This window comes from Colletotrichum abscissum (genome assembly GCF_030869225.1).
Source record: "Colletotrichum abscissum strain IMI 504890 chromosome Unknown Scaffold_27.1, whole genome shotgun sequence".
In the NCBI taxonomy this organism is placed as follows: domain Eukaryota; kingdom Fungi; phylum Ascomycota; class Sordariomycetes; order Glomerellales; family Glomerellaceae; genus Colletotrichum; species Colletotrichum abscissum.
The window spans coordinates 57,079-83,073 of NW_026850176.1; the positions used below are offsets into that span (position 1 = coordinate 57,079).

Genomic DNA, 25,995 nt, shown 5'->3' on the forward strand with positions numbered 1-25,995 from the left:
GTTTCGGGCAGGATGTATATTCTCGAGGTAACGTCTCGCAACCCTCGTGGGTTGAATGGTTGACTGACCAACAGCCAAGAAGTTCTGCTCGATTGTGGTGGATGAGGGAAGCGGAGAAATCGAGGTAGACGGGAGTCGACTTTGGAGGATGGCCGGCTAATGCGTGCGGCGGTTGCAGGAATGCGGGTGCAATTTCAAAATGTCTCGGAACAACAACTGTTTAATTGTGAGTGCGGTTCTCGCTGAAATCGGCATGTGTAAAAGCCCGCCTAATCATTCCAGCGTAGCGACTGCAGCGAGATCGGGAAGAGACCGCATCAAATTGAAGAGGTGCATGGAGAACAGATGATGCAGATGGGAAGCAGGGAAAGAAACACTAACCTCCGTGCACCAGGTCTCCCGGTGACTCGGATTGAGAAGCCGGCAGGCGGACGACGCAAGCTAGTCGCCTCCGCCTAGTAGAAGTAGTGTCGCGGCGAGTTTGGCGATGGTTGAGCGTACCAAAGGAAGTTCGTGGGACAGTCGCAGAGACGTTTGGCGCGTTTATTTGTTCGAACGGGCGAGCAGCGAGAAGCCGGGGAATTACCGGTGCGACAATGTCGAGGCGAGGAATCGCGCGTTTTTGAGATGACTGTCTCGAAACCCTGGGTGGGATTAGGTGTATGGAGATTGCAAACCGTCAAAATGGGCTTCGCTCTGCCAGAAACCGTAAGGGGAAGAAAAAAGGTAGATGTTGAGGTGAATGGGGTGTGAGCGAGAATGGTGAGCAAGCAAGCCCCCGAGAGTGTTAGGCGCGGAAAATCTGGCTGGGCATTTAGGTGTTTCGCCCGCAGCAGCGCCAGGTAAGAAGTTCGTATTTTGGTACACCCGTGCGGCTCCCTTGTCTGGCGTTGCGCTTGCTCGTATTGGCTTGCGACCCGTCTCCAAGTGTTGTCGAGGAGCTCGAGTACTGGTATCTGCCCGCGGGGTGCGCGCGCAGGAAGCGGGAGCCGGAGGAATCGTTGTTTGGAGTGGTTCGCCTTGGAGATGCTGAAGACAAGGCTTGGAAGGATTGTTGTCGGCGTCGGGCATGAGGCATTCGACAGAAAAGAAGGAATGATACGGATACAATAAGGTGGGTAGCACGATGAACGGTGGCTTGGGTGGTCTTGTGTTCGTGGATGTTGGCTTTTCAATCTTGGCCCATGAAGACAATGGACGACCCGACGTCAATCAGTGGAGAGGGACTGTACCGTAGTACCGAAGCTGCAACGACGATATACGTAGGTACCTTGGAAGACTCTATGTATACCGCGGGACTTGCGAAAAGAGGCAAAATGCGCCGCGTGTGAGACAAATTGGGGGGCCTTTAAGTTCTAACAGGATGGGATGGCAGGAACGGGGGCAGGCACAGCTGAAGCAAAGGTACCTACAATGTAAAGCACCCCGTACGGAGTACCTAGGTACCGTAACCTATCGTGAATGCTTCCTTCCTCAGCCATATTCTTCCCTTGTGTGAACAGATCGGGGACAGATTGGCATTTTCACGGGAGGAAGTAACTGCCATAGCCATTTACAGATATCCTTCCTTGGCAAATTGGTTTGGTCGCCGCCTCCTTTCACTGGCACCCGTTCTCCATACCATATATGGCCTCATGAGTCTCGACAACAACGGGAATGGTGCGTCGATAACAACGGCCCAGCCTTGTCCCTCCAAGCTGGAATCTGGGGAGGAGGAACCTAGCTATACCTGCCTCCCCTCCGTGCCCCAGCCCCTGTGCTCACGGGACTCCTCCCTGACCCCATCTGCTTTGCCGAGTGCCGTCATCCAGGACAGGGGGGCGCCTTAGGATGATGGGATCAGACTGAGAGAGTGGAGTGAATGCTGTTGCATTTGCACCTTAAAAACCTAAGCCCAGGCAATACCAGACCCGCCTGGTATCCGGCTAGGTAGTTTTCTCGGAGTGAAAAATAAAAGCAGACTAGGGGAAAGGAGAGGCACATACCACACCACAGTGTCGGGGGGCAAAAGGCCCGCTGCAAAGCTGGGAAAAAGCAAGGCAGCCCGAGCCAAGCAGGTTTATTTTGAGTCCCCGGCCGGGGCAACAAGGGAAAGAGCGGCCCTTTCTGTGCAGCCACTGATCCATGCCTCTCGTTCTCCAGCCGTACGCAGTACTTGTACACAGTAAGCTCATGAGATGCAAACACCACTCTCTGTTTTGGACTTTGCCTTACCTTGGTTGCCTTTCTACCGTACAATACGTAAACCTGGGCCATCATCCATGCCTTTTGCTGAGAACAACTGAGACTGTTGGAGATGGCGGAGGCCAAGGTGCTAAAGAGTACCTAAGTTGGGTGCATAAGGAAGCGGCTGTGCAGAGACTGCAGATGAATGAATCCCCGAAAAGCAGCCGGTGCTTTGCTCAAGGTACCTAGGCGGCACTCGAGTCACCACTGCTAAACGTCCCCCTTACACCAGCTACTCGTCTACCACCCGGACGTCTTCGAAGGGCTTCACTTTTGGGACACGTTTGCGACTGCAATCTAAGTAAGACCAGCGACAAATCGCTGACCGCAAACTGAGTGTGCCCACTCACGAGTCTGAATGAATGTTTCTTTAGTGGGCCGAAGCCCTGGCTGGCTCTTGTCCCTCCGGGCCTATGGACAGACCGTGGTTGGCTGAGCGACCGCTGGCGCCTACCCTGTCTATTTGAGGTGTGGCTGCGCCCCTCTCTACATAGTACGGAGTACCTACTGCAGTATACACAGTAAACCAGCCCACCACTTCTCCTGGAAGCCCGTGACCCTCACTTCCCACTAGCCCCCCCCCCCCCCGCCCTCGCTGATCCATCCATTCGATTGTCGTTCTTGTCGTCCAACCTCTTCGTCTCACTTTGCTTAGTACGAATGCGTGCCCGCCGGTAATCCGTACCTGAGCGACAGCATTCGCGAACAGCGAAAGAACCGACTTCGTCAGCAACACGGGTCCTCACCGACAATGCTCCGACCACCGGGTCGTTGACGGCTGCCGAGTCAACGCTACGACAGAAGTCTGTTTTTCCAACAAAAGTATCGTCCTCAGTCATGCAAAATGCGACGGGGGGCCGGTGATCGTCAGGCCCACATGCAACCAAGTCCATCAAAAGCAAACACACAGAATCAAGCATCATCCACCCACACAACCAACCTCCAGACAATCAGACTGTCGCAAATCGAATCCCATCATTTCCCGCCCGTAAACACTTCACGCAACTCTGCGTGTTGGGTACGCTCGTAGCTTTGTACGGATTGACAGCGGTGATCAGCAAAATCCGAAACTGTCATCCCATCCTTTGGCTATTTTACTTCCTCCCTCCAGTGCCGCAAAAGCTCCCGACCCCTCTCAAAAAAAGAAACCCCAGCAACCTTCCCTACTGAATCAATCTGCCTCTAAAATCAGCAAGGAAGTCCCTTTTGCCATCACTCTTGAAGAGTCCCCGGCTTCTCAGTGCCCCTTCATCTCAATCACCATTGCCGCCTTCCGCCTTCACCGTAGTCGTATTCTATGCTTTGGCTCCCGCGAACCCCCCTACCAAAAACACCAAACCTGAAGCACACTGAAGCAGCACCGGCCCTGCTTCACTCTCCCTACGGAGTACTGCTGCAACGCTAACCCATGTTTTACGCATGACATCACCAAATAGCTTCAAACAGGATGGATTCCCCTTTCAGTCATCGGCGCTCACCTCTGCTCTGGGACAATTGATGCTACGTAATAATTTGAGCTTTTCCACGAGTGTTCACTCACACAGCTGAAAGCGAGAGTAAGAGTGAGGAAAGCCACGCCACACTCTTCTACCTACCATATTGCTGACACTCCACCTGACGCCACATTCTGCCTGCCATCTGCTCTTCCAGCGTCCAGCTTTGCGCTGGCCTGATCAACCCTCGTAAAATACACAGACCACCGTCCTATTCTCCTGAGAGGTTCTGCGAGACTGCAAAACCTCGTATCGGCGAGTCAGGCGACTTGCGAAAAAGGCAGCTCGACCAATATGTAGGTCCATAGCGCCATTAGTCAACTCTCAGTGAAGTGAACCATCATTTCTATCTGTCTCCAACTACCCTCAACTAGTGCCCGGCATCCTTTCTCCCGACGTTTCCCGCCAATGCCCATCATCTCCCACTTTGAAAGGCTCAACCTAGATATTTTGCGAATCACTCCCGCAACCTTATCCCCAAACTCTGGGACTAACGCGTGCAGTATTGCGATACTTGGATCAAAATTGTGTTCTCTCCTAGAGCTTCTGCAGCTTTATTTCATAAATAGGTATTGATCTGCCATATTAGTGCTTCAAGCACCGTCGAATGGGCAGAGCTAATGTAGCCCTTTGCAACACAATCGAAGGGTAGGTCAACGATGATATACGCTCTATGAATCTCTCGTCACGTCATAATCATTATTGAAATGCTGGGGAGTTCGTTTAAATGTTATGTAACCGCCAGACAATCTGATACTTGTACCTCCAAGTTCACAGTACATCAACAAGCCAGACGAAGTATGATTTCTCAGGTTCAAGTAGTGTATTCACACCAACTGAATTGCATCAAGTCAAGTCATTCCAGTGTAACTGAAACAATAATCCCCATTCGGAAGTCATTCATTCACATCATGCTGGTGCTTTTCCAAGCCCGTCTCGTATGACCTGCATCACATGCACCGATGCTAAGTGGAAGGCCTGATTTCGCAGCTGTGGTAGTCTAGAAGAGAGTCTTGACCAGAGCTTTGTGATTTCTTCAAATTACAACCGCTCGTAACGAATCACAGTAGCCCTAAATGGGACGTGGAAGTAAGAGCCCTTTCGACAGCACGTCGAAGACAGGTTTATTTGCTATCAACTTACATCCAAGTGTGGCTATATATGCTTGAGCCAGTCTCAAACACAACTAAGTGGACTTTATGCATGGACTTGAAACATAGACTCTTTTTGAAACTCGAACGAGTACACACAGGTTAAAATCTTTGGCCACGGGTGTCGAAGGCTTGGCTTCGATGTGCCCGGAAACTTCACAGCGATGTACGATCCTTCTTGTTTTCGCCCATCAGGTATAATTATGAGCTTATGTCAGCGCTGTAATGGCAGGCTAAAAAACACCTATATGATCTGATAAACGACAGTAAGCCGTATTTATGTACGCCAGACTTTTGAGTACTATCTGTAGTCGCAGTGCTACCGAGCCGTTACGGGTTCCGAAGTCTAAGGAGCATCCATTTCGGCACATCGTGTATTCGAAAACTTCACCAGCTGTATCTAGTTGAATGACATCTGCAGACCTTTCTTGCCAGATTCCTAGTGAAAGATTCGTTCTATCTGGGCTGAAACTGTCGGTCCAGAAGCAAGAGACCTTGAGGCTTAAAAGCCTTGGGTTAAAGCATCCATGTAGTCTACTGGAATGGCAAACCGATATCGAGAACGCTTCATTCCATCTAGTAATTCTTTTTGAGGAAAGGTGGCGCTTATAACATTTTAGCTACTGGTCAAGTCACTTGCAACGATCACAGTAGTATACAACGTTTACAAGACGAAGTTACACGTATTATATCATTGCTATCGGACGTCACTCAGTGCTTATGAACTTCTATTTTGATGCGATTAGCAGTACTAACAGAGCCTCCAATTCTACCATAGCAACAAAAGCCTCATAACGCTTATCGTCTAAATTAGTTAATGACACATGAAGATAGTTAAGGTACAGAGATAAGACTAGCGTAACCGCCCTCCGCTGCCGTTATATCCCATTTACGCGACGTTGCTATCCTTCTGATTTGTTTTGTTCATGCTTTCATGGGGGAAAGGAGCACCCTTGAAAGTAAGAACAATACCGGGCTAAGAATTAAGTCGTGAAAACGTGGTAAGTTCTGAACTCTTCCGATAGTGATACTTATGAGGGAAGACAGTGCATTTTATGTCATGAAGCAAGGGCGGCGTACATGGGTAATAATACAACTTTATTGTCTTGTTCAGTTCGACGAACGTTTACCCTAGAGCGGAACGCTACGTATCCCTCGAGCATCTCATTTTACGTATATGCATCTTTTGAGTAAAGATAAGGCTTAAGAAGTTTTTGATAATCACGACTATTAGCAATTATCCTTCTTTTATCCATGTAAATACTCTTGATGCAACATCTTGAACTGAATCGTTCTGCCCGATTCTCAGCTACGATGAAGCCATTCACCGAATAGTATGTATCGTCTTCAAACTGGACAGACGTGCTTCTGATAACTGAGATTCAATTTGCCAGCTGATGTCTCATCTTAGTCAATAGCATGAGCACTCTCGGACCAGTGCTCGTGGAGAGCGAGAGGTTGCTAGTGTGGATCGACTCGGTTATCGGCAGGCAGGTGAGACGCAGTTGGGCCCCATCACACGTGTTCCAGATTTCGTTTAAGCCCCTGGCTCAGACTGAAGGCCCCCCCAAAATGGCAAATCTCCCAACCCCAAGAACATGTCACCAGCCCGAAAGCTCGCACTTGCGTGATACCTCAGGCTTTACGTTTACAGGTATGTTACTGTAGAGTTGAAATCACTTGGAATTGACTTTTCCGTCCTAAAATCATATTCTACGGTCGTTCCATGCACAAACCGTCTTGATAGACGTGCAGAAATTGCTTGCAGCCCCAAGCTAGGGCTCGTTTCATGAGAGCCCGTCCTGCGCTTAGCACTTGAGAGACATGAAACACGTCAACGCAACACTCCAGATGTATCAAAGGGTTTGCTTGGCTGAGCACAGATGACAAGAGCAGGGATCATCGCAAGCCCACCCGACCTTCTCTGCAAGGAAACCAGTACTCAGGAGTGCAAAGATTCGTTCGGGGTTTCATCGGCCATCATCCCTTCCATGATGAGATGGCCATCCCTCGCTCGTGAATCGAGCTCTCAAACAGCCATTGTAGCCGAGAAGAATGAGCCGGTATATCCTATATGACGGGAGAGAGAACCCCGTATGCGGATCTTACGGTAGACAAAACCAAGGCGATCCCCAGGTTTGATTATCCTCTCAACAAACCAATGTGCGGTTGCTATTGTTCCCTTGTTCTGCATTTTCTAGCACGTTGACCCTCCCGCTGTTACTCTCTTTTCCAAGATCAAAATGCCCCCCAAAAGCAACCACTACTCAACAGTATCGCACTCGGATACTTACGATGATTCCACTACTGAAGTCGACGAGTCACTCATGGGCGATGAGAAGCAATGGCACTCAATAGACCTGAACGTGAAAGGGAACCAGGGAGGAAGCACTTGGAAAGAGGTCAAAATTCTCCTGCGGAGATATCGCTGGCTTATCGACACGCTTCTCCTCCTCACGAATATTGGTCTCTCGCTAGGACTGTCGTTATTGTTGTACTATCAGTTTGAAGACGCCAAGTTCCCGTCGCGAATGACACAAATTGGCGGCGATTACACAGGCGCTGGCCCGCAATGTAAGTCAGCCCCAGACTAAGCCATGGTATGGTCCGCTAAGCTAACTGTTGTGACCTTCAGTCCCGATCGAGATCAAGAAATTTGATGCCGACCATGCCGTGGTGCCTCCCAACGCAACAGAATTTCTTTCCGAAGCTACGCTGAACCAATGGCGATCGCTTTTGCCTGGTAACGCCACTAGCTGAGACCTCAACTACAAGATTGATAATTCACTAACACCGGTATAGCTGGTGCCGGTTGGAAATCCGAGGATGATGGCCCTTTCTTCACCACTACCATGACCCATCAATTGCATTGCATCGTACGGTTCAACTCTATTGCTTCCTTGGAGATACATTTACTGACTTCTTGTAGTTCATGATGGGACGCATCTACTCTGGAATGGTCACCAACAAGACTGACATGTCTAGAACCGAGGCTGATATCCATTTCTATCACTGCATTGACTATCTGAGACAAGCAACCATGTGCTCAGCGGATCTGGCACTTGAACCACATCTAATTACGGACGCGGATGACAACGGGCCTGGAGATGGTAGTTGGAACGGCATGCATGGTAGGCGACTTCTCCCCCCTCGACAAACTGCAGATAATTCCAAGCAAAGGTGTGTCAATCTCAAAGAGCGAGAACTAACCCGGACGTACTCTCAGTCTGCAAGAATCACGATCAAGTGATCAAATACGTAGATCGTAAGTTCAAACAATAAACAACTCTAAATTGACAACAGTCTAACACCGAGTCACAGGGCAAATCAAGGAAGGAGTTCGTGTGGTTCTGCCGATAGATGACTGAGCACTAGAGATTGGAGTAGTTTTTGAGTGGCAGCGTCTTTATCCCATTGAGAATACAATACAACAGTAATACTCTTCTTCGGACTCTCAACGAATGAATCATACGCAGCACCATGGGTCCACACAGTCAGCCTTTTTGGAAAAGAGATTGTGCAATAGGCGACATCCACCTACGGAATGGATTCCAAGTAACCCAAACTCATGTTGGTTGGCGCCAAGACCTTCGCCGCAAGCCTGTACCCACGTTCTCAATAAAGGATCTCTTCTGCGCAAGACATAATTGGACTACGCCGCACGCAACAGCTGACTTGAGTCTAGTCAGTGCAGCTGCACACATCGGCGCCAGCGGATCGCAAGGAGGACTGACAACCAGATTTGAGATCTGTGATTGGAAGTGTCCTTCAAGGATGCCTGTCAGTTTCCCATAGCCTCGATGCCTGTGGATGGAGCTACTCGCATGCCTGCTTCCGACCTTGCATGCCAGCTGAAGCTTTGGCCGCAGCCTGATTTCCCTGGTATTAAATACCTCTGGATCTGGAAGCCAGGCAGCTGGACAATACAATGAGTTTCTTCTGCATCTGCCCTTTGTCATCCCTCGACCTGCGCTCCATCCATCTCGTCTGATTGAGCAACTGGGTAAGCCAGCGATAATCGGAGGCTTTGAGAGACTCACACTCGTCATGCATCTTCTAGGTCGCGTCTCACTCTGCCTTCTCCTCTCGGCCCACGGAACACACTCCGAAAACCGTTTTCGAAGACCGCCTGGTCCGGGTCCCTCAGGTGACTTCCGAGATAACCCTGTTTACCCGTTGGGAACCCAACTTGATCTACAATGGGAAACGGACTTTACGGCAATCGACTTAATCATCTGGCATGAAGCGACGTATCCGAAGAGTGAAGCAACGTATGCTTCAATTATCTGTAGGTCAATCCATTGCGAGAGATTCTTTGGATGAGAGCTCAGAAATGCAGCAAACACGCGTGCGCTGGGCATGCTCTGGACGGTCAGCTTTAACGGCTTCCCTTCGCACCATGATTCGACTTTGAGCCCGGTGTACTTCATTCAGATGTTCAACCACAGTGCTTCAGTGGGAGACATCACTTGCCACTATTTCAACATTACCAACTCCGTAGCATCCACCTCGGCGACAACATCGACATCCCCTACGTCGACAGCTTCGACTTTGACGGCAGTTGCTACACTGGTTGAAGCATCCCCAACCGCGTCACCTGGCTCTAGTGGAATGAATAACGGCGCATCTACCGGTGTAGTCGCTGGCATTACAGTGGGCGTCGTTTTGGGAACGCTGGCTATCATGGGCCTAGTGGGTTGGGTTATCTGGAGGCACCTGCGGAAGAAGAAACAGGGCCATGAGAGCGGTGATGCCGGGGCAAGCGACGTGGGGAACTTTTCTGCTGTTCAAGAAATCGGGCCCTCTCCTCCTCTTCGTTGGAAGTACGAGCTTCCTATGAATGCTCAGCAACATCGTTATGAAGCTGATGGAACAGAAGTTGTGAGGTATGAGATGGCCAGCGAACTTGGTTCGACTGACAATGAGAACAAAACTTTGAGGGTGAGGGGTGACGCAATGTTGAGAGAGCCGTGAGCAACCTATGTATGGATCGGAGGTAAATAGGGCTTACGTGAAAGCTGTCGAGAGGAAGGCTCAATATCCAAATACCTAGATGAAATACTCCGCCATTATTGAACAGCATGATACTAGCATTCACGGCAGGCTCGGGAATGCCGTCGGTCTGTGGCATCTAGCAAATTGCCCTTCTTGAGGATATTGGAAATCATCATGTAATGCCTTACTTACTTGAAGCATTATATCCAGCTTCGGAAGCCGCCTCTTCATGTTGATATAGCTGGAAACCTCGAGGCTTAGCTTTTCATGTAGAATCCTCAATACTGAATCCGTTGTTTGAGCACAAACTAAAGGGTTGAACAACCACCTCAAACTACTTATGCCATGATTGCTTTCTAATTATCCTGGCCGATAATTTCTGAAACCGGCTCAACTACCTGCTGCTGGATAACCGACATGAACATCACCTCTCGAGATCGGTTCAATGTTAGAATCAAGGTCCTTCTCGCGCACCCACAAGCCCATTTGGAAGAAGACGCTACGGGATTACATCTATAATACTCAAAGTTTCCCACAATTCAAGACTCTTTCCCGGGGTAAATAAATGGTACTGAGGCATGTGAGCATGTCGTTTCTCGAAATGCTACAGTTCACTCATACGATGAACACAGGAGGTCTCAGGTAGACAATGGTGTGAAAAGGAGTGTAGGCTACTGGGCATTGAAGTCCAATTAAAGTCACACCTAGCAGTGAACGTGAGTCCATTATTAATGATGCCGCTAACGTAGCATCCAGGTTAGACAGGTTAGACAATCTACTGTAGCCATGCTTTCACCAAGTTCCTCAGCCCACTCGCCATCCATTCTTCATCAATCTTCGTCATAGCATCAAAGCCATGCTCACCAGGCTGGACCGCTAGATTGAACTCCAACTCAGGGTCAACCTCCCTAACCAACTCTTTCAACGCGACATTTCCTTTCGCCGGCACAACACTATCATCAGCACCCTGCCACACGAATACACCACCGCGCGGGAACCTCTGCCCAGCCCTCAACCTCTCAAACGGAAAAAGCTGCTCCTTCTCGAGCGGGAACATCTTGGGAAAACCGCCGTGTTGAAGATTAGCAAACATGAGGAGGCCCCTCTCGAGATTTCGGTCGTTGGAGATGAGTGCAGGTGCCTCCCCATTACGAATCTTTTCAAAATGGTCGTCAACGATGCTCTGAGGCAGGGCTAGTCCGAATACCGGAGCCGTCGGCTTCTCCATGAAGTGTGCGTCGGCGAGGTCGATGCAAGGATAGGCGGCTGTCACAGCCCGGATTTCCTTGGCATGAGACAAGCCTGTCATGATACTCAAGTAGCCTCCCGCACTGTCACCAGCCGTCAGGATCCGATCCGTGTCAACATCAACGCGGCCTCCAAGCTCTTTCTTGAGAAAAGGGGCTAGCTCCTTATGAACCCAGGCCCAATGATCCTCTATATCTTCGAGGAGGTCTTCGATAGTGGACTCCGGCGCGAGACGATAGTTCGGGCTCACTATTACAGCCGAGTGGCGTGCCGCAAGTTCCATGTGCCAGGGCGCGAAGAATCCGGGATAGAGACTCGCGCCGCCGATAAAACCGCCGCCGTGGTAGCGTAGTATTATGGGGCATGGTGAGGTCACCGGGCTCGAGGCCTCTGTCAGCTTCTTCGGGATGAGGACATCGGTGGTGATGGAGTGGTCTGAAATTGTCTTGTAAATCGTTGTCAGGATGGTGAAGTCTGAGAAACGAGACATGTCGTCTGGATGCGGCAGGAGATCCATTTTGGCTTGTTGGATGCGTATCTGGGCCAAGTAGCTTTATGATAAGCAACGCTAGTTGTCTGAAAAGATGAGAGGACCTAGCGTCATGGAAATGTTCCGTAGTCGCAGGTCTTTCAGAAGAGGATGGTTTCTAACAGTATCTGTTGAGCTCAATATGGGTCTCTCGGTTGCTTTCTGTCCCCGACAGACACGCTGACCCACGGAAACTTATTAAGAAATCTCCACACTAATATACATTCTCAAACATCCCAACCCCGCGAATAGCATTGACTAGTGGTCTTCGGATGTCGAACATGACATTTGGAGCTCCGTGCTTCGGAATCCGGTCTTTTGAGTTTCGGGAACTAGCAGTCGTAGTCTCAACTTGGACCAAGCTGCAGGAGTCTTAATCCGCAAGCCTGAGAGTCCGCGCCAGTGGTAGATTAGACTTGAGGGCTAAAACGTCTGTTGGATCCCACCCTCGGGCCGGCATTTGCGGACGGCATGTGTCCGTATTGAACGAGGGCCTTCAAATTGGGTGGCCAGGGGCGTCAAGTTAAGGCCTCAGATGATCGCATTGATGGCCTATTTGACGTCAGTCTCATGAAGTTTGTCGGATAGAAAGCCAACATTGTTCGCGGCAGACAAGCCCGCGTCAATACGCGGAAGGTTGGCAAATCCATAGCACGTCCAATACCACCAGTGAATTTTTTGAATTACAATCCAAAAGGAACCAAGTAATACACCGAGTTCTCTCTTTTTGTTGGGTCAAGGCCGTTTAGTTTTGCAATCACTGAAATACATAATTCTAAGCCCCCAACGAAAGTAGCCTCCTAGCCACAGAAAGGAGCATCTACAAGACTTACCGATGAATGTTATCCTAGATAATACATTGTTTAGGAGTAATCGATATGAATCTAGAGCAAACGCATAGGAGATGCACCAATATATCACAAAAAGCGTCTATACGGCATCTTGCCATATATACTTACCTACCAAAGAGACAAAAGATAGGTAGCTAAAGTGGGTAGCGTAAGGCTACTCCTCTTAAATACTGACATCATCGATCCTCTTCTATTCAACACCTGAAGGGAGAAAGAAGCTTAAGAGAAAGAGGAAAATTACATGAAAAGTTTTATTCCCTAGCTAAGCTACAACTGCAAACAAGGTCCACATCTTGACAGCAAGTTCTGTTGATAGAGTACGGAAAACACATACTTAAATTTTCGTTGCAAAGGCAGAAGTCCTAAACCCCCAAGAACCATGTCAACAGAAGCGTAGACTAAATAAAAAGACTACCCCAGGAGACAGGGAGGATTACGTTATGCCGAGAGAAGTTAGTACATAATAAGAAGTTGGATAGAACGCTATGAAACAAGGAATAGCTTGAATTTGCTGCGTACTTCACGATTTCGGCAAGTCTAGAGTCTATACTGTTGGGTATCTGGTCGAAGACTATGACTAGCCTTCCTTAGGCTTGCGAGACTTCTACTAGGGACGTTCTTACTAATACTATCGATGATCAATTGTTCCCTTGACTGGGTGTTCCAGACGACTCTTTGAGGGCTGTACATAGTACATCATAGATCTTTCTCAAGCGTAATTCCTAGTTCCACACCCAAGCCTCCTTGGGTGATTTATGTCGCGAGTTGTCTCGAGCAAGTCGTTGTTCGCTGTCCTTTCTGTAACGTTGCCTGCCCAAAGGATCTTGTCGTCTGGCAGGCTGGGTGGAGTGAATGTAAGTGATGCTGGAGCTTACTTCTGGGAACTTTGCAGTTCGCAAAGGACTTTACCCAGGCTCTTCAAGCGACGAAAGCGGACTTCGCTAATCACTGCCGCCGGGGCACCTAATTCTATCATCCTCGTAGCAGGCTTTGCAACGCCGAAAATCTGTGGTTGTGCAATGGGATGAGTGGTGATCTCGCTAATCACGATATCATCAACAGATGTCCCATCTGTTGATCTACTGAGGGGGCAACCAGGCCAGCGTCTGGCTTCCCGAGACAAAGAGCGTTCCTAAAGAGACTCAGCTGAGGGAGACTAGCAATGATAGTAACGGATGGGGACTACGGCAAGGCATACCGCACCGCCGCACCACTAGCCACAGCCTGTGTCATGTCATTGAACCCAAATTGTACATGGTTTATTGTAACATTAGCCGCCATTGGTGGCATTCATCTAGCCTAATTCTCGAAGCCTTGGCCGCTGTAAGCAATCCTTCATTGTTGGTTTGCTCGTGCGTGCTTTTCTACAAAAAAACATATGGCCACCAACTGAACTAGTAGAGCCAGCATCTCAGAGGGCTTTACTCTGTTCTGTGCTGATGAGAGTCTCTGTCAATGAGTCTAGAGGCGGGGATCCCAGCCTCGAGCTTGCTCGTCGCCGTGGCAAAGAAGCGATCCATCAGCTGGTGGGCAATTGCGGGAGTTTCGGTGACAGAGTTGTTGCTCAAATGAGAGACTCCGTCCATGAACGAGCCCGACGAGACTCTGCTGCTTGTTGGAGTGATTGCGTCACTTCCTTCGCTGCGAGATACTGTGCTGGAAGACGTGCTCCTCTAGTCCACGTTACGTTCAGCAGTCGGGGCACCGCCACGCCAGAGACCGTAGAAACCGTCGCAATTCTTCCACATCTTGATCGTGCCGTCCTCGGAGCCAGTTCCGTACAGCTTGCCGTCGGGGGAGAATGCGATGGACCAGATGGGGCCATGGTGCCCCTTGAGAGTTTCTAATAGCGTGTTAGTAGGTATCCTGCTTCCAAGTTTCTATCCACCAACTCACCGATCTCGCCAGCGTCGTCCCAGCGGCAGACGCGTGCCCAGGTACCCGGCTCTTCGCCCATGATAATCTTGCGACCCTTGAGGTCCAAACCGACGCTTGCAACGCCATGCTTCAGTTCCAAGCGCTTGAGTTCGTCCATCGCTTGCGGGCCTCCCCAAAAGTATACCCATTTGCCGGCGGCCACAGCCAAGACAGGAAGGCCGCCTCCAATATCACCGGGCGAGGTGTGCTCGGGCGCCAGGGAGACGAGCTCACAGGACTTGATTTCGCCGTCGAGGACCTCCTGACGAATGACGTTACGGGTGGGCAGGTCGAACCACCTTAGGGTGTTGTCGGACGCAGTGACGATCGTGTTAGGATCCTTGGTCCAAGCAATGAACTTGATGGAGCCAGTATGGGTGCCTTCGCCAATCTCAAAGCCGGCCGAGGCAGGCACGGTGATGGGCGTACCGGTGGGAGAGTTAGGATCGGGGGCGAAATCGCTGAGGTCGAAGACGCGAAGCTTCTTCTCCATGCCTCCTGTGGCGATGAGCTCAGAGTTGTCAGGCGGGTAAGCGACGGCGCGGACGATGTGGTTGTGCTGAAGGGTGTAGAGGACTTCTCCACTATGAGTGTCCCAGACCTTGCTGCTGGTCATTAGTCACGGTTCGGAGTATGAGTGACGTGTGATAAGACTTACGCGGTGAAGTCGGCAGAGGCGGTTGCGGCGTTGGAGGCATCAGGACTCAATCTGGCCTGCCAGACAGCACCCTTGTGGCCAATGAAGGTTCCGATCCTGTGTGAGCACTCGTCAGCCACGCGCGGTCAACTGGTCTTGGAGGAGGAAGCTACCAATCGCCAGTAACACCATCGCGCAACATTGGATTTCCATCTGCGACAGGGTTAGCAAAACCCTGGTGGCAGCGCAGGATCATTTATCTCCAGCTTACCCTTGCAAGCAGAGATCATGTAGTATTGCTCTCCCTTCTCAAGGCCAGAGAAGCAGACGTGAGGAACAGGTCGAGAGTGACCATGGCAGGTCAGAGGAACATATTGACGCGAGGTCTCGGCAGCGGGAGGGGCAGCGGCAGCCATATCGTCGTTGAGGGGAGGAATTCGGGGTGCTAGGTGCTTGTTGGTTTCGTGAGAGTCGCAATCGCAACGTTTGCGCTGTGGATGGGTATCAAGTTGTCGACAAGTTGGATGCTTTGTTTTTTTTTGGTTGTTTTTTTTGGCGATTGACAGTCGAAGGAGATGAGGAAAAAACGAAGTCAAGGAGAGTCAGTCAGATACAGCCGTTACGTCGTAAATATCGTGAGGAGTAGGTACGATGGATCGCGTGAGGGCAAGCAGCGCAGCAATAGCTCCAGGAAATAGAGCGAACGCACGTCAAGGGAAAGGAAAGAAAAAAGGAGGACGGGGAAAGCTGCAGGAGGATGCGAGAAGCAATGGGAGAGCGGCGCAGATGAAATAATAGTGGGGGGCTCCCCGAGTCGGAGCAAGGCCGATTTGCGCCTGGATTATGTCGGGTGCGATTGTTTGATGGAAGCCGCTGCAAGAGCAGGTGCGAAATGTGAGAGTGTACCTACTTGTTGGAAGCCGGTTCCATGAAAGGAGGTACAAAGGTACACCTTGTACCTTGTTCGGGAGGAGTCAAGGAGATTCGATGGACCCCTGAAACCAGGCCGGTCCTGCCACGAGCAGCCAGAACTTCAGAGTGACCCCGCGCTGCTCCGTGCAGGACGCGGATTCTATTCCTACCTAATACCTAACACCTAAGAGGGGGAGCTGCTGAGGTAAGCGTCCTAGCAGTGTGGCTTGCAGGCAGCCCTGCCTGTTGGAAGCCACGTGCTGCTTTGCTTGCTGGCCCCATAGATGTGGCTGACGGTATCCGTAGGCCCACAGTATCTACCTAGGTATCCGTGAGGTATGTAGGTACTGTGGCGCATTGGAGCTTCAGCGTTCCCGCTTCCGTCATCATCGTCTAGCTACCTTACCTACTTGACTACCTACCTCCCCTCCATAACGTAAGGCAAGGAAGGTACCGCCCACCACCTCGAATCGATACGAGCGAGCTTTCCACCTAAAGAGCCACCCTCGGACTCTCTGGACTCTTTCTGATACCTACTTACTTTTCCCGACCTTCATCACAGATTGCCAGCAATGACGACAGACTTCAAGCTATCCGCCCAGCTGTCTGGCCACGACTCGGACGTAAGCAAACGAACCTTCAACGCTCTATTCATCAGCTAATGCAAATGCAATCCACAGGTCAAGGCAGTCAGCTTTCCTTCTCCTCAAACCCTACTCACTGCTTCTCGAGATGGGAGTGTACGAGTCTGGCGTCAAACGTCTGGCCCCCCTCCGACTTTCGAACCCGCAATCTCAAGTCAAACATCCGAATTCGTCAACGCTGTCACATACTTTCAACCCTCCGAATCATATCCGGAGGGACTGATTGCCTCCGGTGGTAAGGATACAATCGTCGAGGTCAAACAACCCCAAGCTGCCCCGAGTGACAACGCCGAGAGACTTTTGATAGGTCACTCCCAAAACGTGTGCACTCTGGACGTGTCGCCTCAGGGATCCTATCTTGTATCGGGCGGATGGGATGCTCAGGCCATCGTCTGGAATATCAACACCTGGGAAGCTGAGATTCGTCTCAGCGGTCATGATAAGAGTGTGTGGGCTGTCCTTGCTCTTGACGAGGACACGGTAGTCACGGGATGCGCCGATACTAGCATCCGCATTTACAAGCTTTCCTCCGCCATTGCCGGGGACGCCGAACCACAGTCAACTATCCACACACCTGAAGTCATTCGTGCTCTTGCAAAGGTTCCCAAGGGCCATTCGAGCGGAGCTGATGTTGCAAGTGCCAGCAACGATGGCATCATCAGGCTTTGGAAGCTGAATGGTCAGCAAGTTGGGGAGCTAATCGGCCACGAGAACTTCATCTACGCTTTGACAAGCCTTCCTTCGGGTGAGTTAGTCAGCTCCGGAGAGGATCGCACTGTAAGAATATGGAAGGGGAACGAGTGCGTTCAGACGATCACACATCCCGCCATCTCGGTATGGGCTGTTGCTGCGAACCCGGAGTCTGGCGACATCATTACAGGAGCCAGTGATGGTGTCGCGCGTGTCTTCACGCGCAACTCTGAGCGGGCAGCCAGTGCCGATACCATCTCCGCGTTCGAGGAGTCGGTGAAGGCTTCAGCAATTCCTCAGCAACAATTACCAGACATCAACAAGGAGAAGCTACCTGGTCCCGAGTTCCTTCAGTCTAGGTCGGGTACTAAGGAGGGCCAGGTGCAGATGATCAACGAGGGCAATGGACTAATCACTGCCCACCAATGGTCCCAAAGTAAGTTTGATCTTAAAGCACTCTCTCCCATACACGGCTAACGGCGCAAAGGTCAACAACAATGGATCAACATTGGCACCGTAGTTGACTCCGCTGGAAGCAGCGGGAAGAAGACAGAACACAATGGCAAGTCTTATGACTACGTTTTCGATGTTGATATTGAGGACGGAAAGCCACCCTTGAAGCTGCCTTACAACCTATCCCAAAATCCTTACGACGCCGCGACAAAGTTTCTCAATGACAACGAGCTGCCTCTGAGCTACCTGGACAACGTGGCCGGCTTCATCACCCAGAACACCAAAGGTGCCACTCTAGGCCAGTCAGCATCCTCAGGTGGTGCTGATCCTTACGGCACCGAGTCGAGATATCGCCCAGGCGAGTCTGAAACTTCAGCTCCCAAGCTCCTACCGCACACCGAGTATCTCTTCATCACGGCCGGCAAATACGATGCCATGATTAATAAAATTCTCACAATCAACGCGAACATGATTTCGTCTGGTCGCAAGGACTCTGCCCTGAACCCCAACGAGCAAAGCATACTCAAGGCTGTCAAGGAGGCCATTGGATCTTCGACGGCGGTTAACCAACAAGGCATCGATCTTGCGGTCAAGATTGTGACACACTGGCCTTATGCCGAGCGACTCGCTGGCCTGGATCTGTTAAGATGTGTTGCTCCGGCACCTCTCGCTGCTAAACTCTCACTTCCCGGTGCTTCTTTCCTCCAGATCGCTGCGACCAGCGCTTTAGAGGCGACAGACGGTGCCGCGCCCAATGAGAATTCTGCAATGATGGCACTCAGGGCATTTGCCAACATCTTCAGCTCCCCTGAGGGTCGAGCGCTAGCCGCGAAGGAGGCTCCTCTTGCAGCGAGCGTTCTAGAGCGTGTGTTGGGTATCTCCGGTGGTGCTGCGATTGGGCCTTCTAATCGCAACGTCCTAGTTGCTGCGACCACTACTCTAATTAACTATGCCGTGCTCGCCTCGAAGGAGAAGTCCAAGCAAGAGTCGAAACGTTTCATTCAGGCCCTTGGCAAGATACTCTCTACGCAATCCGACTCGGAGGTTATCTACCGAGCACTTGTCGCTTTGGGAACGTTTGCTGCTACCAACAAACCTGAGGTGAAGAGTCTGGGAGGCGAGGGTTGGATCAAGGGGGCTATCGACCGCGTGTCGGAGCCGCGGGTGAAGCATGTGGGACAAGAAGCTCTCCAACAGCTGTGAACGATGCATAGTGTGATAGGATTGATGTGGGATAATGAAGCTTGCTTTATGGAGTTTCCGGAAACATGACTTGGGTGACGGCTATGTGATGGCCGTAAGGGTGCGCGCCTGCTGACGCTCCGGCGAAACGGGAGGGAGGGGGGGAGACGCCAGGGGGGTTTGCGGTTATCATACAGAGTCAAGTAGCTGGCCATCTTGGACCGCTACCTGTAGAGCAATGCATGCACCGGTAGATTACTGTTCATGGCGTTCTCCAGTGTGGCTAATTGAGCGTCTGGTACAGCTAAGCGTTCGATGTGATGATGACGAATAAACCCGGCGTTATCGTTTGGCCATCATTATCGGACAGAGCTACAAAGGGGATCCAACGAAGACGTGCTAGTCAACATCCCGATATTCCTCTGTCACATCTTATAGTACCAGTCTGCGTAATATTTCTGAACGTGTTTGTAATTGTGACCGCGGTAAGCGAGCATTGTTGATGGGGTGTACTTCAGAAAAGAATGAGTACTTCGTTTCAAAGAGGAAAAGACAGGGGGAAAAAAAAACACCTGCGGGCCGCAGCCGTTTGAAGCTATCCCTCCATATAAAAATAAAATAAACATAAAAACGCCGTCTTTAATGCCTCCCAAGAATGTACAATAGTTCCCAAGGTATAATCCATCCATTGCGTCCATCCGACTCTCAGAACAACTCATGCATAAAATTGGGCCGTGCTGCTCAGTCACAGCAGGATCCAGAGCGCACCGAGCACAAGCGGGAGCAAACCAGCGACGGAGAAGCTCGTTGTCGTCCTTGCGCCAGCGGATGTTCCTTGCACATACCCCGCGCCAGACTCTTTTGTCGTGATAGTGTAGACGTCGCCGAAGCCGATGTCGGTGGAGTTGAAGCAGTTTGTCTCGTTGACTTTTCCGATTTTCGGGTCGCCTGGCTCAGCGAATTCAATATCGACGCACTGTTGTTGCGGTATTAGCACCTTTCTACCTACTTCTCTCTCTGTGTCTCTTTCTGGCCGAGGTAGAGGGGCAGGGAAGACTTACTGAGAACAGAGCGGCGCCGTGAACAGCAAGCTCGACAATTTGGATCGTGGCGTGATCTCCGGCCTTGACGGTGGTGTTTGCCGGGAGGGGCACTTGCGGGAGGCAGACGGTGCCCGGGTAAGGGTTTTTGCTGGGACCAAGGATTTGGAAGACGGGGACCATGGGGAAAGACATGTTGATGGGACCGCCGTCGGGCCCGTCGCTGCCGAAGCCCATGTTGGCATACATCATTGCCTGGGCGTGGCCCTGGAACCAGCCTGGTTGGAAGGCGAGAGCACCACCCGTCGTGGGCCAGTAGGTGCGGTTTTGGGTGACGTGCATGCCGCCGCCTTTGGGGATTGATTAGTGAGGCTGAGTCTTTGACTTATAGAGTGTATGAGGGTTGAAGTTTGGCCGGGGAGAGAGCCATGGCGATAGCGAAGGTAAGTGATTGACGGCCGAGGAGTGAGAACTTACATGGGTAGTTCCATTGCATGCCGTAGGGGAATGTGTCATTGGTAATGAGGTTATTACCGCGCCAGCCCGGGTATGAGATGACGATGTGGGCTGACGCTGTCGCGGCGAGGACGAGTGCTGATAGTATTGAAAAGAGCATCTTGGCGATTTGTGTATGGAAGGTGGCCGTCCAAAGTCCACGATTGTCTTATTCTAATGGCGAACACTACCTTTTCTGCACTTGGAATCCGGATCGACAAATATACACTTTCTTCTTTCACAAGCTTTTCGTCTGACTGTCTGTCTGTCGGAACGGCTTGCAAGCTCGCCTGGAGATTTTTGAGGTGGTTGGTTGCTCGGATGGTTCGTGTGAGCTTTTGAGGCAAACCTCGCTTGAGATAACGAAAGATTCTCGAAAACAAGTCCAACTAGAGGGGATTCCACAGCTTTGTTCAAGAACAAGGGTTCTGTGAGATCAAAGAATATCCTGGTGGTGGCACTAGGTGAGTCGAGTTGGAAAGAACAGAAGGGAGAAGGCGCAAATGAGAGACGACAGGCTGAATGATATTTGGGCGGGGGCGGGAGCCTGCATGGTAAGGTTACTATCTACTCCGTACTTCAAGGTCAGGAAGATGGCCCGGCCGACCGTTCCAGCCGCCGAGCCATGGATGTTCATTTCTGCCGTACCATTGGATTCGCACCTTGCAGCCATCCAATCGAGTCGGGTCGACCTGGCGTGCGCGTGGAGGTGTGAATGCGAATGGGGACACTCAGTCACACCAGGAAAGGGACAAGAGGACTGGCAGACAGACTGCAGTAGCCAGTAGTATAGGTATGCCTTCATCTGCAAGACGATGGGCAATGGCTGCCGTTCCCCTGCCGGGCTAGCGACGCAACCAATGGCAGACAGAAGCGCCCATGAAAGTGAGAGTCGCTGCGGGAGTGGCAGGGGATTATTCAATCGAAGGTGTTTGGGGGCGCACGAGGCCAATGAGACGCCGTATCACTTCGGTGGCAGAGGGGATCTCGACGATGAGTGGTGAGAGGGGGAGGCGACGAACAGGGATGCTGCGAAGTGTAAGCGCCGGCTTTAGACTACATTAGCTGCAAGATGCAACCTGGCACCGCTGTCACAGCAAATCCCCGTCCACGGCTTGTGGCTGTTTGTTGGAGCTCTCCACGCTCATGTCTCGTCAAGGCACAAACCAATAAGACGGTGATCCAACGATATACGGCGTACTATCTGGTTTACTGGAATTGAACAGGACTGACTAGGGTGTTGATGGTTGTTGGTGTTGGATTCGTGCAACACCTCGCGGTGATGATTCGATCCCGTCGCGCAACATCCGAGTTGAAAGGACCGTAATGGCATGGGCGCGTCGGCTCTGTCAACCCTAACGAGCGCTTGCTCGCCCTCGCTCGCTTTTCTCTTGTACTCTATGCCATGTGGTCAGTAAAAAAGAAAACAAAAAAGTAGAAGTTCAGACACAGAGTATTCCCGTCGTAGGGGACCTCCTGACCGCCATCGATGGAAGCCGAAGGGCGGTAAGCTGACGGCGTGGGTTGCGTCTATTCCGAGATGTCTGGGCCGCCTTGTGAGGTGATGCTGATCAAGACAGCCAGCCTAAAAGAAGAAAGATTGACATGGTTTGGGGGTGGCCGAAGGAGTACCTCAGTGGGTAAGATGGCCCGGGCAGGGTCTTACCTCAGAGGCCAGCGACATGTTGTGGAGAGAGGGGTTTGCAGCTTGCTGCAGCTTCCTGGCTACCTAGACACGGAGCACATGTAAGTGCTGTACCTTAAGGAAAGGTATCTACTTTGCCATACCTGCCTTACTGTGTAGGTAGGTAGGTAGGTAGGTAGGTGCGAGTGGCCTCAAAGACCGACGGAATGAGAAACTTGGATTGATTTGTTTTAGTGTGTACATTTGAGTCTTTGGGTACCTTAGGTGTCTCGTTGAACTCTTTCCACCCAGAATTTGGGGGGAAACATGGACGTTGATGGATACCTTGCGTCGATGCTTCTATTCTTGGCCTTCCCTCCCAACCTTTCATCCTTCCACCTTGGTCCTTCTTGGAATCCTGCCGGGGAGGACCAACGCCACTGTCAGATTTTAGCTGGAGGCGTGCAACCGCAACCTTCTGTGCACCTTCCAGGTCTCCCTATTCTCCTACGTTCCTTGCCTTACGTAAGATGGCTGCGAAGCTACGTAGTCTTCACCGCCTGCCAACTGGCATTCATGGGTCCTACCCTATCAGTAGGCGGTAGCCGAATTCTGCCGGACAAAAAAGTTCATCCCACCAGCGCAGCATCTTGCTTCCAAGGCATAATCAATAACCCCGCGCCGTTGAACACGCCCATCATGGCCACGGCCGAGCGATCCAAGGCCGAGGAACCCAAAGATGACGAATGGATTCACGTTAAATCCAAGTCCCGGCTCCGGCGAAGCGCCCCCAAGCTACCTGTCAAGGGTCCTGGCGCAATCTCCAAGCCTACTGAACCCCGCAGCCACAAGTCAGTCATCGACATAACGGCCGAGTACGACTCCTTCAAGTCCAAGTGGCGCGAAACAAACTGCTGCCTTAGTTTGAAGAAGCTGGTGAGGGACTATTACGAAGGCCATCGGAGAGTTCGCAAGGCGGTGTGTCTCGGTGTGGGCACGTTTGATCCTGAGGACGGAGGCTGGGACGCAAAGAGGAGGAGTTATATCCAGCTCGACGCCTTTTTGACCGTCGTCGAGGTTTTGTGTATGCCTACGCTTAGCCGTCGCAGTCCTGTATACCAAACTGCACTGCAAGCTCTCAGCTAACCGGATACCCAGCCGAATTGTGTAAAGAGTCGATCTCGTGCTCCTTCCAGGAACCTCGCTTCACTCCCAATGACAGAGCATTTCTTACCAGTCTTGGTCATGAAGTTGTCGAGTCCCCTGCTGCATTCGAAGCCGTGGATGAAGAGACGCTGGTATTTGCGGTACACATGTACCGGCCAATATATGAGGCGACGCTCGAGAAGGCCATGCCTGCCATGTTTGTCGGGACAGGATGGGATGTTTGGGATGAGTGCGTAAAGGTGCTACTCCATGGCCGCCCAACGTTTATTGACACTTTGCTAGATTTGCCACGATGAAGGATGATGAGTTCAAGTGCATGAGTGACATGCATGCCTCGCATAAGCACTTTCGCTTCCCACAGGATGGTACATACACAACATTCTCAAGCACGTGTGTGTACTGGCGGCCAAAAGCCGAGACTGTCGTTCAACACGAGACTTCGGCCGGCGAGAAAGATGCATCGCCACCTCAAGAAGTTGTCACAACTGTCGTCCCTGGGACAAGTACCCAGATAGAGGAAAATTCACCAATTCCTCCAAACAGAGAGTAGGGCTTGGAGCATTGGACGCTGACGCTGTCGATAAAGGAGTGAGACGTCAAGTCATAAATTCCTCAAAGAAATCAGCATTACCACCACGGGGCCTTTATGTCACTGTACTCATAAGCTTGCTGTGATTGCATTGGACATCTATTGGTTCTCCTACTAAGCGCACCGCTCGAGTAGTCAGTGGTGTTTTGCAATGAGAACGATGCATGCGTCGAAAACATCCGATTAGCCCCAGAAACATGTATTCCCTAGCATCTATGGCCAACTCATCCTTTGCAACATATCGGGAGACTTTGGTATGACGCCAGGCGCAAATGCCCTCTCTCTCCCACCAAGATCAAGACTAAACAGCAAGCCCTCGTACCTGGAACTCGTCCATCACAGCTCTCCTTCTCTTGGTCGGTCATCACAAATTTCACCTCCTTGGCACCAAAGAACTGCTCAAAGTCAACACGAAAGATCGTCACGTTCAAAGATGCGCCTTTGCTCTCACTGGAACGTCACGCGCCAGATAGTTTGGGTCAAGGCCCATTACCGTGATCTCGACCGTGCCCATCACTTCACTCTTCATAAGTACCCTGGCATAAGCGGCGACGACACCAACATATCTCTCGACGCAACGACAGGGTGAAGCCCTAGCAGAAAGCACGTCAACAGTCTCGCTTTGGCCGCATTATCATCGCTACCCGATGGTTCATTGCGGCTGCTGTTGACATGCTCTTGCACAATCCTCCCGACCTACACGACCGACTCAACAGGCTTCTCAACATGACAACACAAAGCACCGGCGTCTGGAAGCCGTATAATCCGTTGGCATTTCTTCTAAAAAAAATACGTGATCCTTCATGGCCCCCCTGATTGCTCAGGCGTGACACTCGAAAGCCGAGCACTTGAACTAGTTAGGACCGAGACTGCTCCACCGCGTAACATTCACAAACACCCGCTTATTAGCCCAGTCTGCAGGCATATCGACGTAGACAGATAAAGGAATGCTCCGAACTGTCCGTTCAATCCAGCGCTAGGGTCAGCAAAGAGCCTTCAGGAAAGGTATACCATCCTGGGGACGTCGCCTGCGTAGGAGCTAGCTCAATTCGTACGCTGTTGACGAGCGGCGTGCTAAAGGAGCCAAGGAACTCGTGTCACTGGCGCCGTCACCGACCTGTCGCAAGGATCGCGGCTCCTCGAGCATGGGGCATTCCGCAATGATATTGCACACGACGGGAATGATGCTGAAGTTCCTGTAGCTGCCGGCCGAACTCCCGTTTCTGGAGTATTGGAACAGGAATACGCCCGCGTCAATCCAGCTGAGTCTGACATGTAGCCGGCCGGGGAGTAGCCAGCGCGTTGGATAGCAAATTTAGCCATGCCAAAGGGGACTGACGCTCCGGCGAAGACATCAACAGTGTCGCCGTTTGGCCCGTGCCTGAGAAGATGTTAAAGTGCTGCCCTAGAGGGCCGAGGATTCAGAACACGATGTCAATACTGCACACCACCCATTTTCCATCATTTGACTTAGCACTCAATAAAAGCAGCTCAATGAGATATACACAAAAGCGATACCTCTACCTAGGAATTCGAGTTAACTGGATCAATTAATTTCCAAGCTCGCTGTTGATGAAATTTGAGGAGACTTGCTCTAAGTCATCCATATTTTTCATGTCGTTGGGCCAAGCGGGGCCGTCCTGAAAGCGGCCCGATCCTGAGCTCCCAATGCCCATGGAAAGCTTCACCCGGCCTGGACATCCGCTCGGCTGCAAAGCGCAAGTTTGCTGACGGACATGGCCGAAATTGGCCGTGCGGAGCTTCAAGAAACCCCCCGAATCATGGGATGGATGCCACCCCGGAGCACAACCCACTTGGCCGTAGAATGGACACCTCTGAGTTCTGGGCCCTCCGTTGTGGTTCTGGCTTCTTGTCCTTAGCTTATGCGGGGTTCGTAGCTTACCAGATGATTGCCGGGGATCCCAGCCAACATGATCCTGAGACCAGCTGCGGGAGGGGGGGGGGGGGGGGGATGGGTATTCCTTTCTTCGGTCGTTTGTCGGACAATAGCCTTACTCCTACTGTGTACGCCAACCTCGCAAACCCCTCTCGTCAACGTTCGTCTTAATTTAACGACTGATCTTCACCCATCCAGCTCACTATCATCCTCGGTCAGACGTTCGCTTTGTCGAGAGCTTCTCGCATGGCACCA

General features: G+C 51.3%; 7 protein-coding genes across 7 annotated transcripts; 4 read left to right on the top strand and 3 right to left on the bottom strand.

Annotated features, from left to right (window-relative positions):
- Positions 1–7,113: 7,113 nt before the first annotated feature.
- CABS01_10439 (uncharacterized protein) lies at positions 7,114–8,238 on the top strand (the record flags this gene model as incomplete). Its single annotated transcript, XM_060543795.1, has 6 exons — positions 7,114–7,444; positions 7,506–7,613; positions 7,673–7,746; positions 7,800–8,001; positions 8,097–8,135; positions 8,192–8,238. The coding sequence occupies 6 exons, from the start codon at positions 7,114–7,116 to the stop codon at positions 8,236–8,238; spliced, it is 801 nt and encodes a 266-aa protein (XP_060398997.1).
- A 679-nt stretch (positions 8,239–8,917) lies between these two features.
- Positions 8,918–9,844, top strand: CABS01_10440 (uncharacterized protein; the record flags this gene model as incomplete). Its single annotated transcript, XM_060543796.1, has 2 exons — positions 8,918–9,158; positions 9,210–9,844. The coding sequence occupies 2 exons, from the start codon at positions 8,918–8,920 to the stop codon at positions 9,842–9,844; spliced, it is 876 nt and encodes a 291-aa protein (XP_060398998.1).
- Positions 9,845–10,640: 796 nt separating this feature from the next.
- On the bottom strand, positions 10,641–11,630 carry CABS01_10441 (uncharacterized protein; the record flags this gene model as incomplete). The annotated part of the gene is made up of 1 exon (XM_060543797.1): positions 10,641–11,630. The coding sequence occupies one exon, from the start codon at positions 11,628–11,630 to the stop codon at positions 10,641–10,643; it is 990 nt and encodes a 329-aa protein (XP_060398999.1).
- A 2,536-nt stretch (positions 11,631–14,166) lies between these two features.
- On the bottom strand, positions 14,167–15,574 carry CABS01_10442 (WD repeat domain-containing protein; the record flags this gene model as incomplete). The annotated part of the gene is made up of 5 exons (XM_060543798.1): positions 14,167–14,336; positions 14,390–15,015; positions 15,069–15,164; positions 15,221–15,260; positions 15,319–15,574. Coding segments are annotated over 5 exons (1,188 nt in total), but the record flags the coding sequence as incomplete, so codon positions are not given.
- A 957-nt stretch (positions 15,575–16,531) lies between these two features.
- Positions 16,532–18,949, top strand: CABS01_10443 (uncharacterized protein; the record flags this gene model as incomplete). The annotated part of the gene is made up of 3 exons (XM_060543799.1): positions 16,532–16,582; positions 16,640–17,729; positions 17,781–18,949. 3 exons carry the CDS (start codon positions 16,532–16,534, stop codon positions 18,947–18,949), a joined length of 2,310 nt encoding a protein of 769 aa, XP_060399001.1.
- Positions 18,950–19,673: 724 nt separating this feature from the next.
- CABS01_10444 (uncharacterized protein) lies at positions 19,674–20,584 on the bottom strand (the record flags this gene model as incomplete). Its single annotated transcript, XM_060543800.1, has 3 exons — positions 19,674–19,904; positions 19,990–20,318; positions 20,446–20,584. The coding sequence occupies 3 exons, from the start codon at positions 20,582–20,584 to the stop codon at positions 19,674–19,676; spliced, it is 699 nt and encodes a 232-aa protein (XP_060399002.1).
- Positions 20,585–22,786: 2,202 nt separating this feature from the next.
- CABS01_10445 (uncharacterized protein) lies at positions 22,787–23,804 on the top strand (the record flags this gene model as incomplete). The annotated part of the gene is made up of 3 exons (XM_060543801.1): positions 22,787–23,171; positions 23,246–23,483; positions 23,537–23,804. The coding sequence occupies 3 exons, from the start codon at positions 22,787–22,789 to the stop codon at positions 23,802–23,804; spliced, it is 891 nt and encodes a 296-aa protein (XP_060399003.1).
- Positions 23,805–25,995: the final 2,191 nt, after the last annotated feature.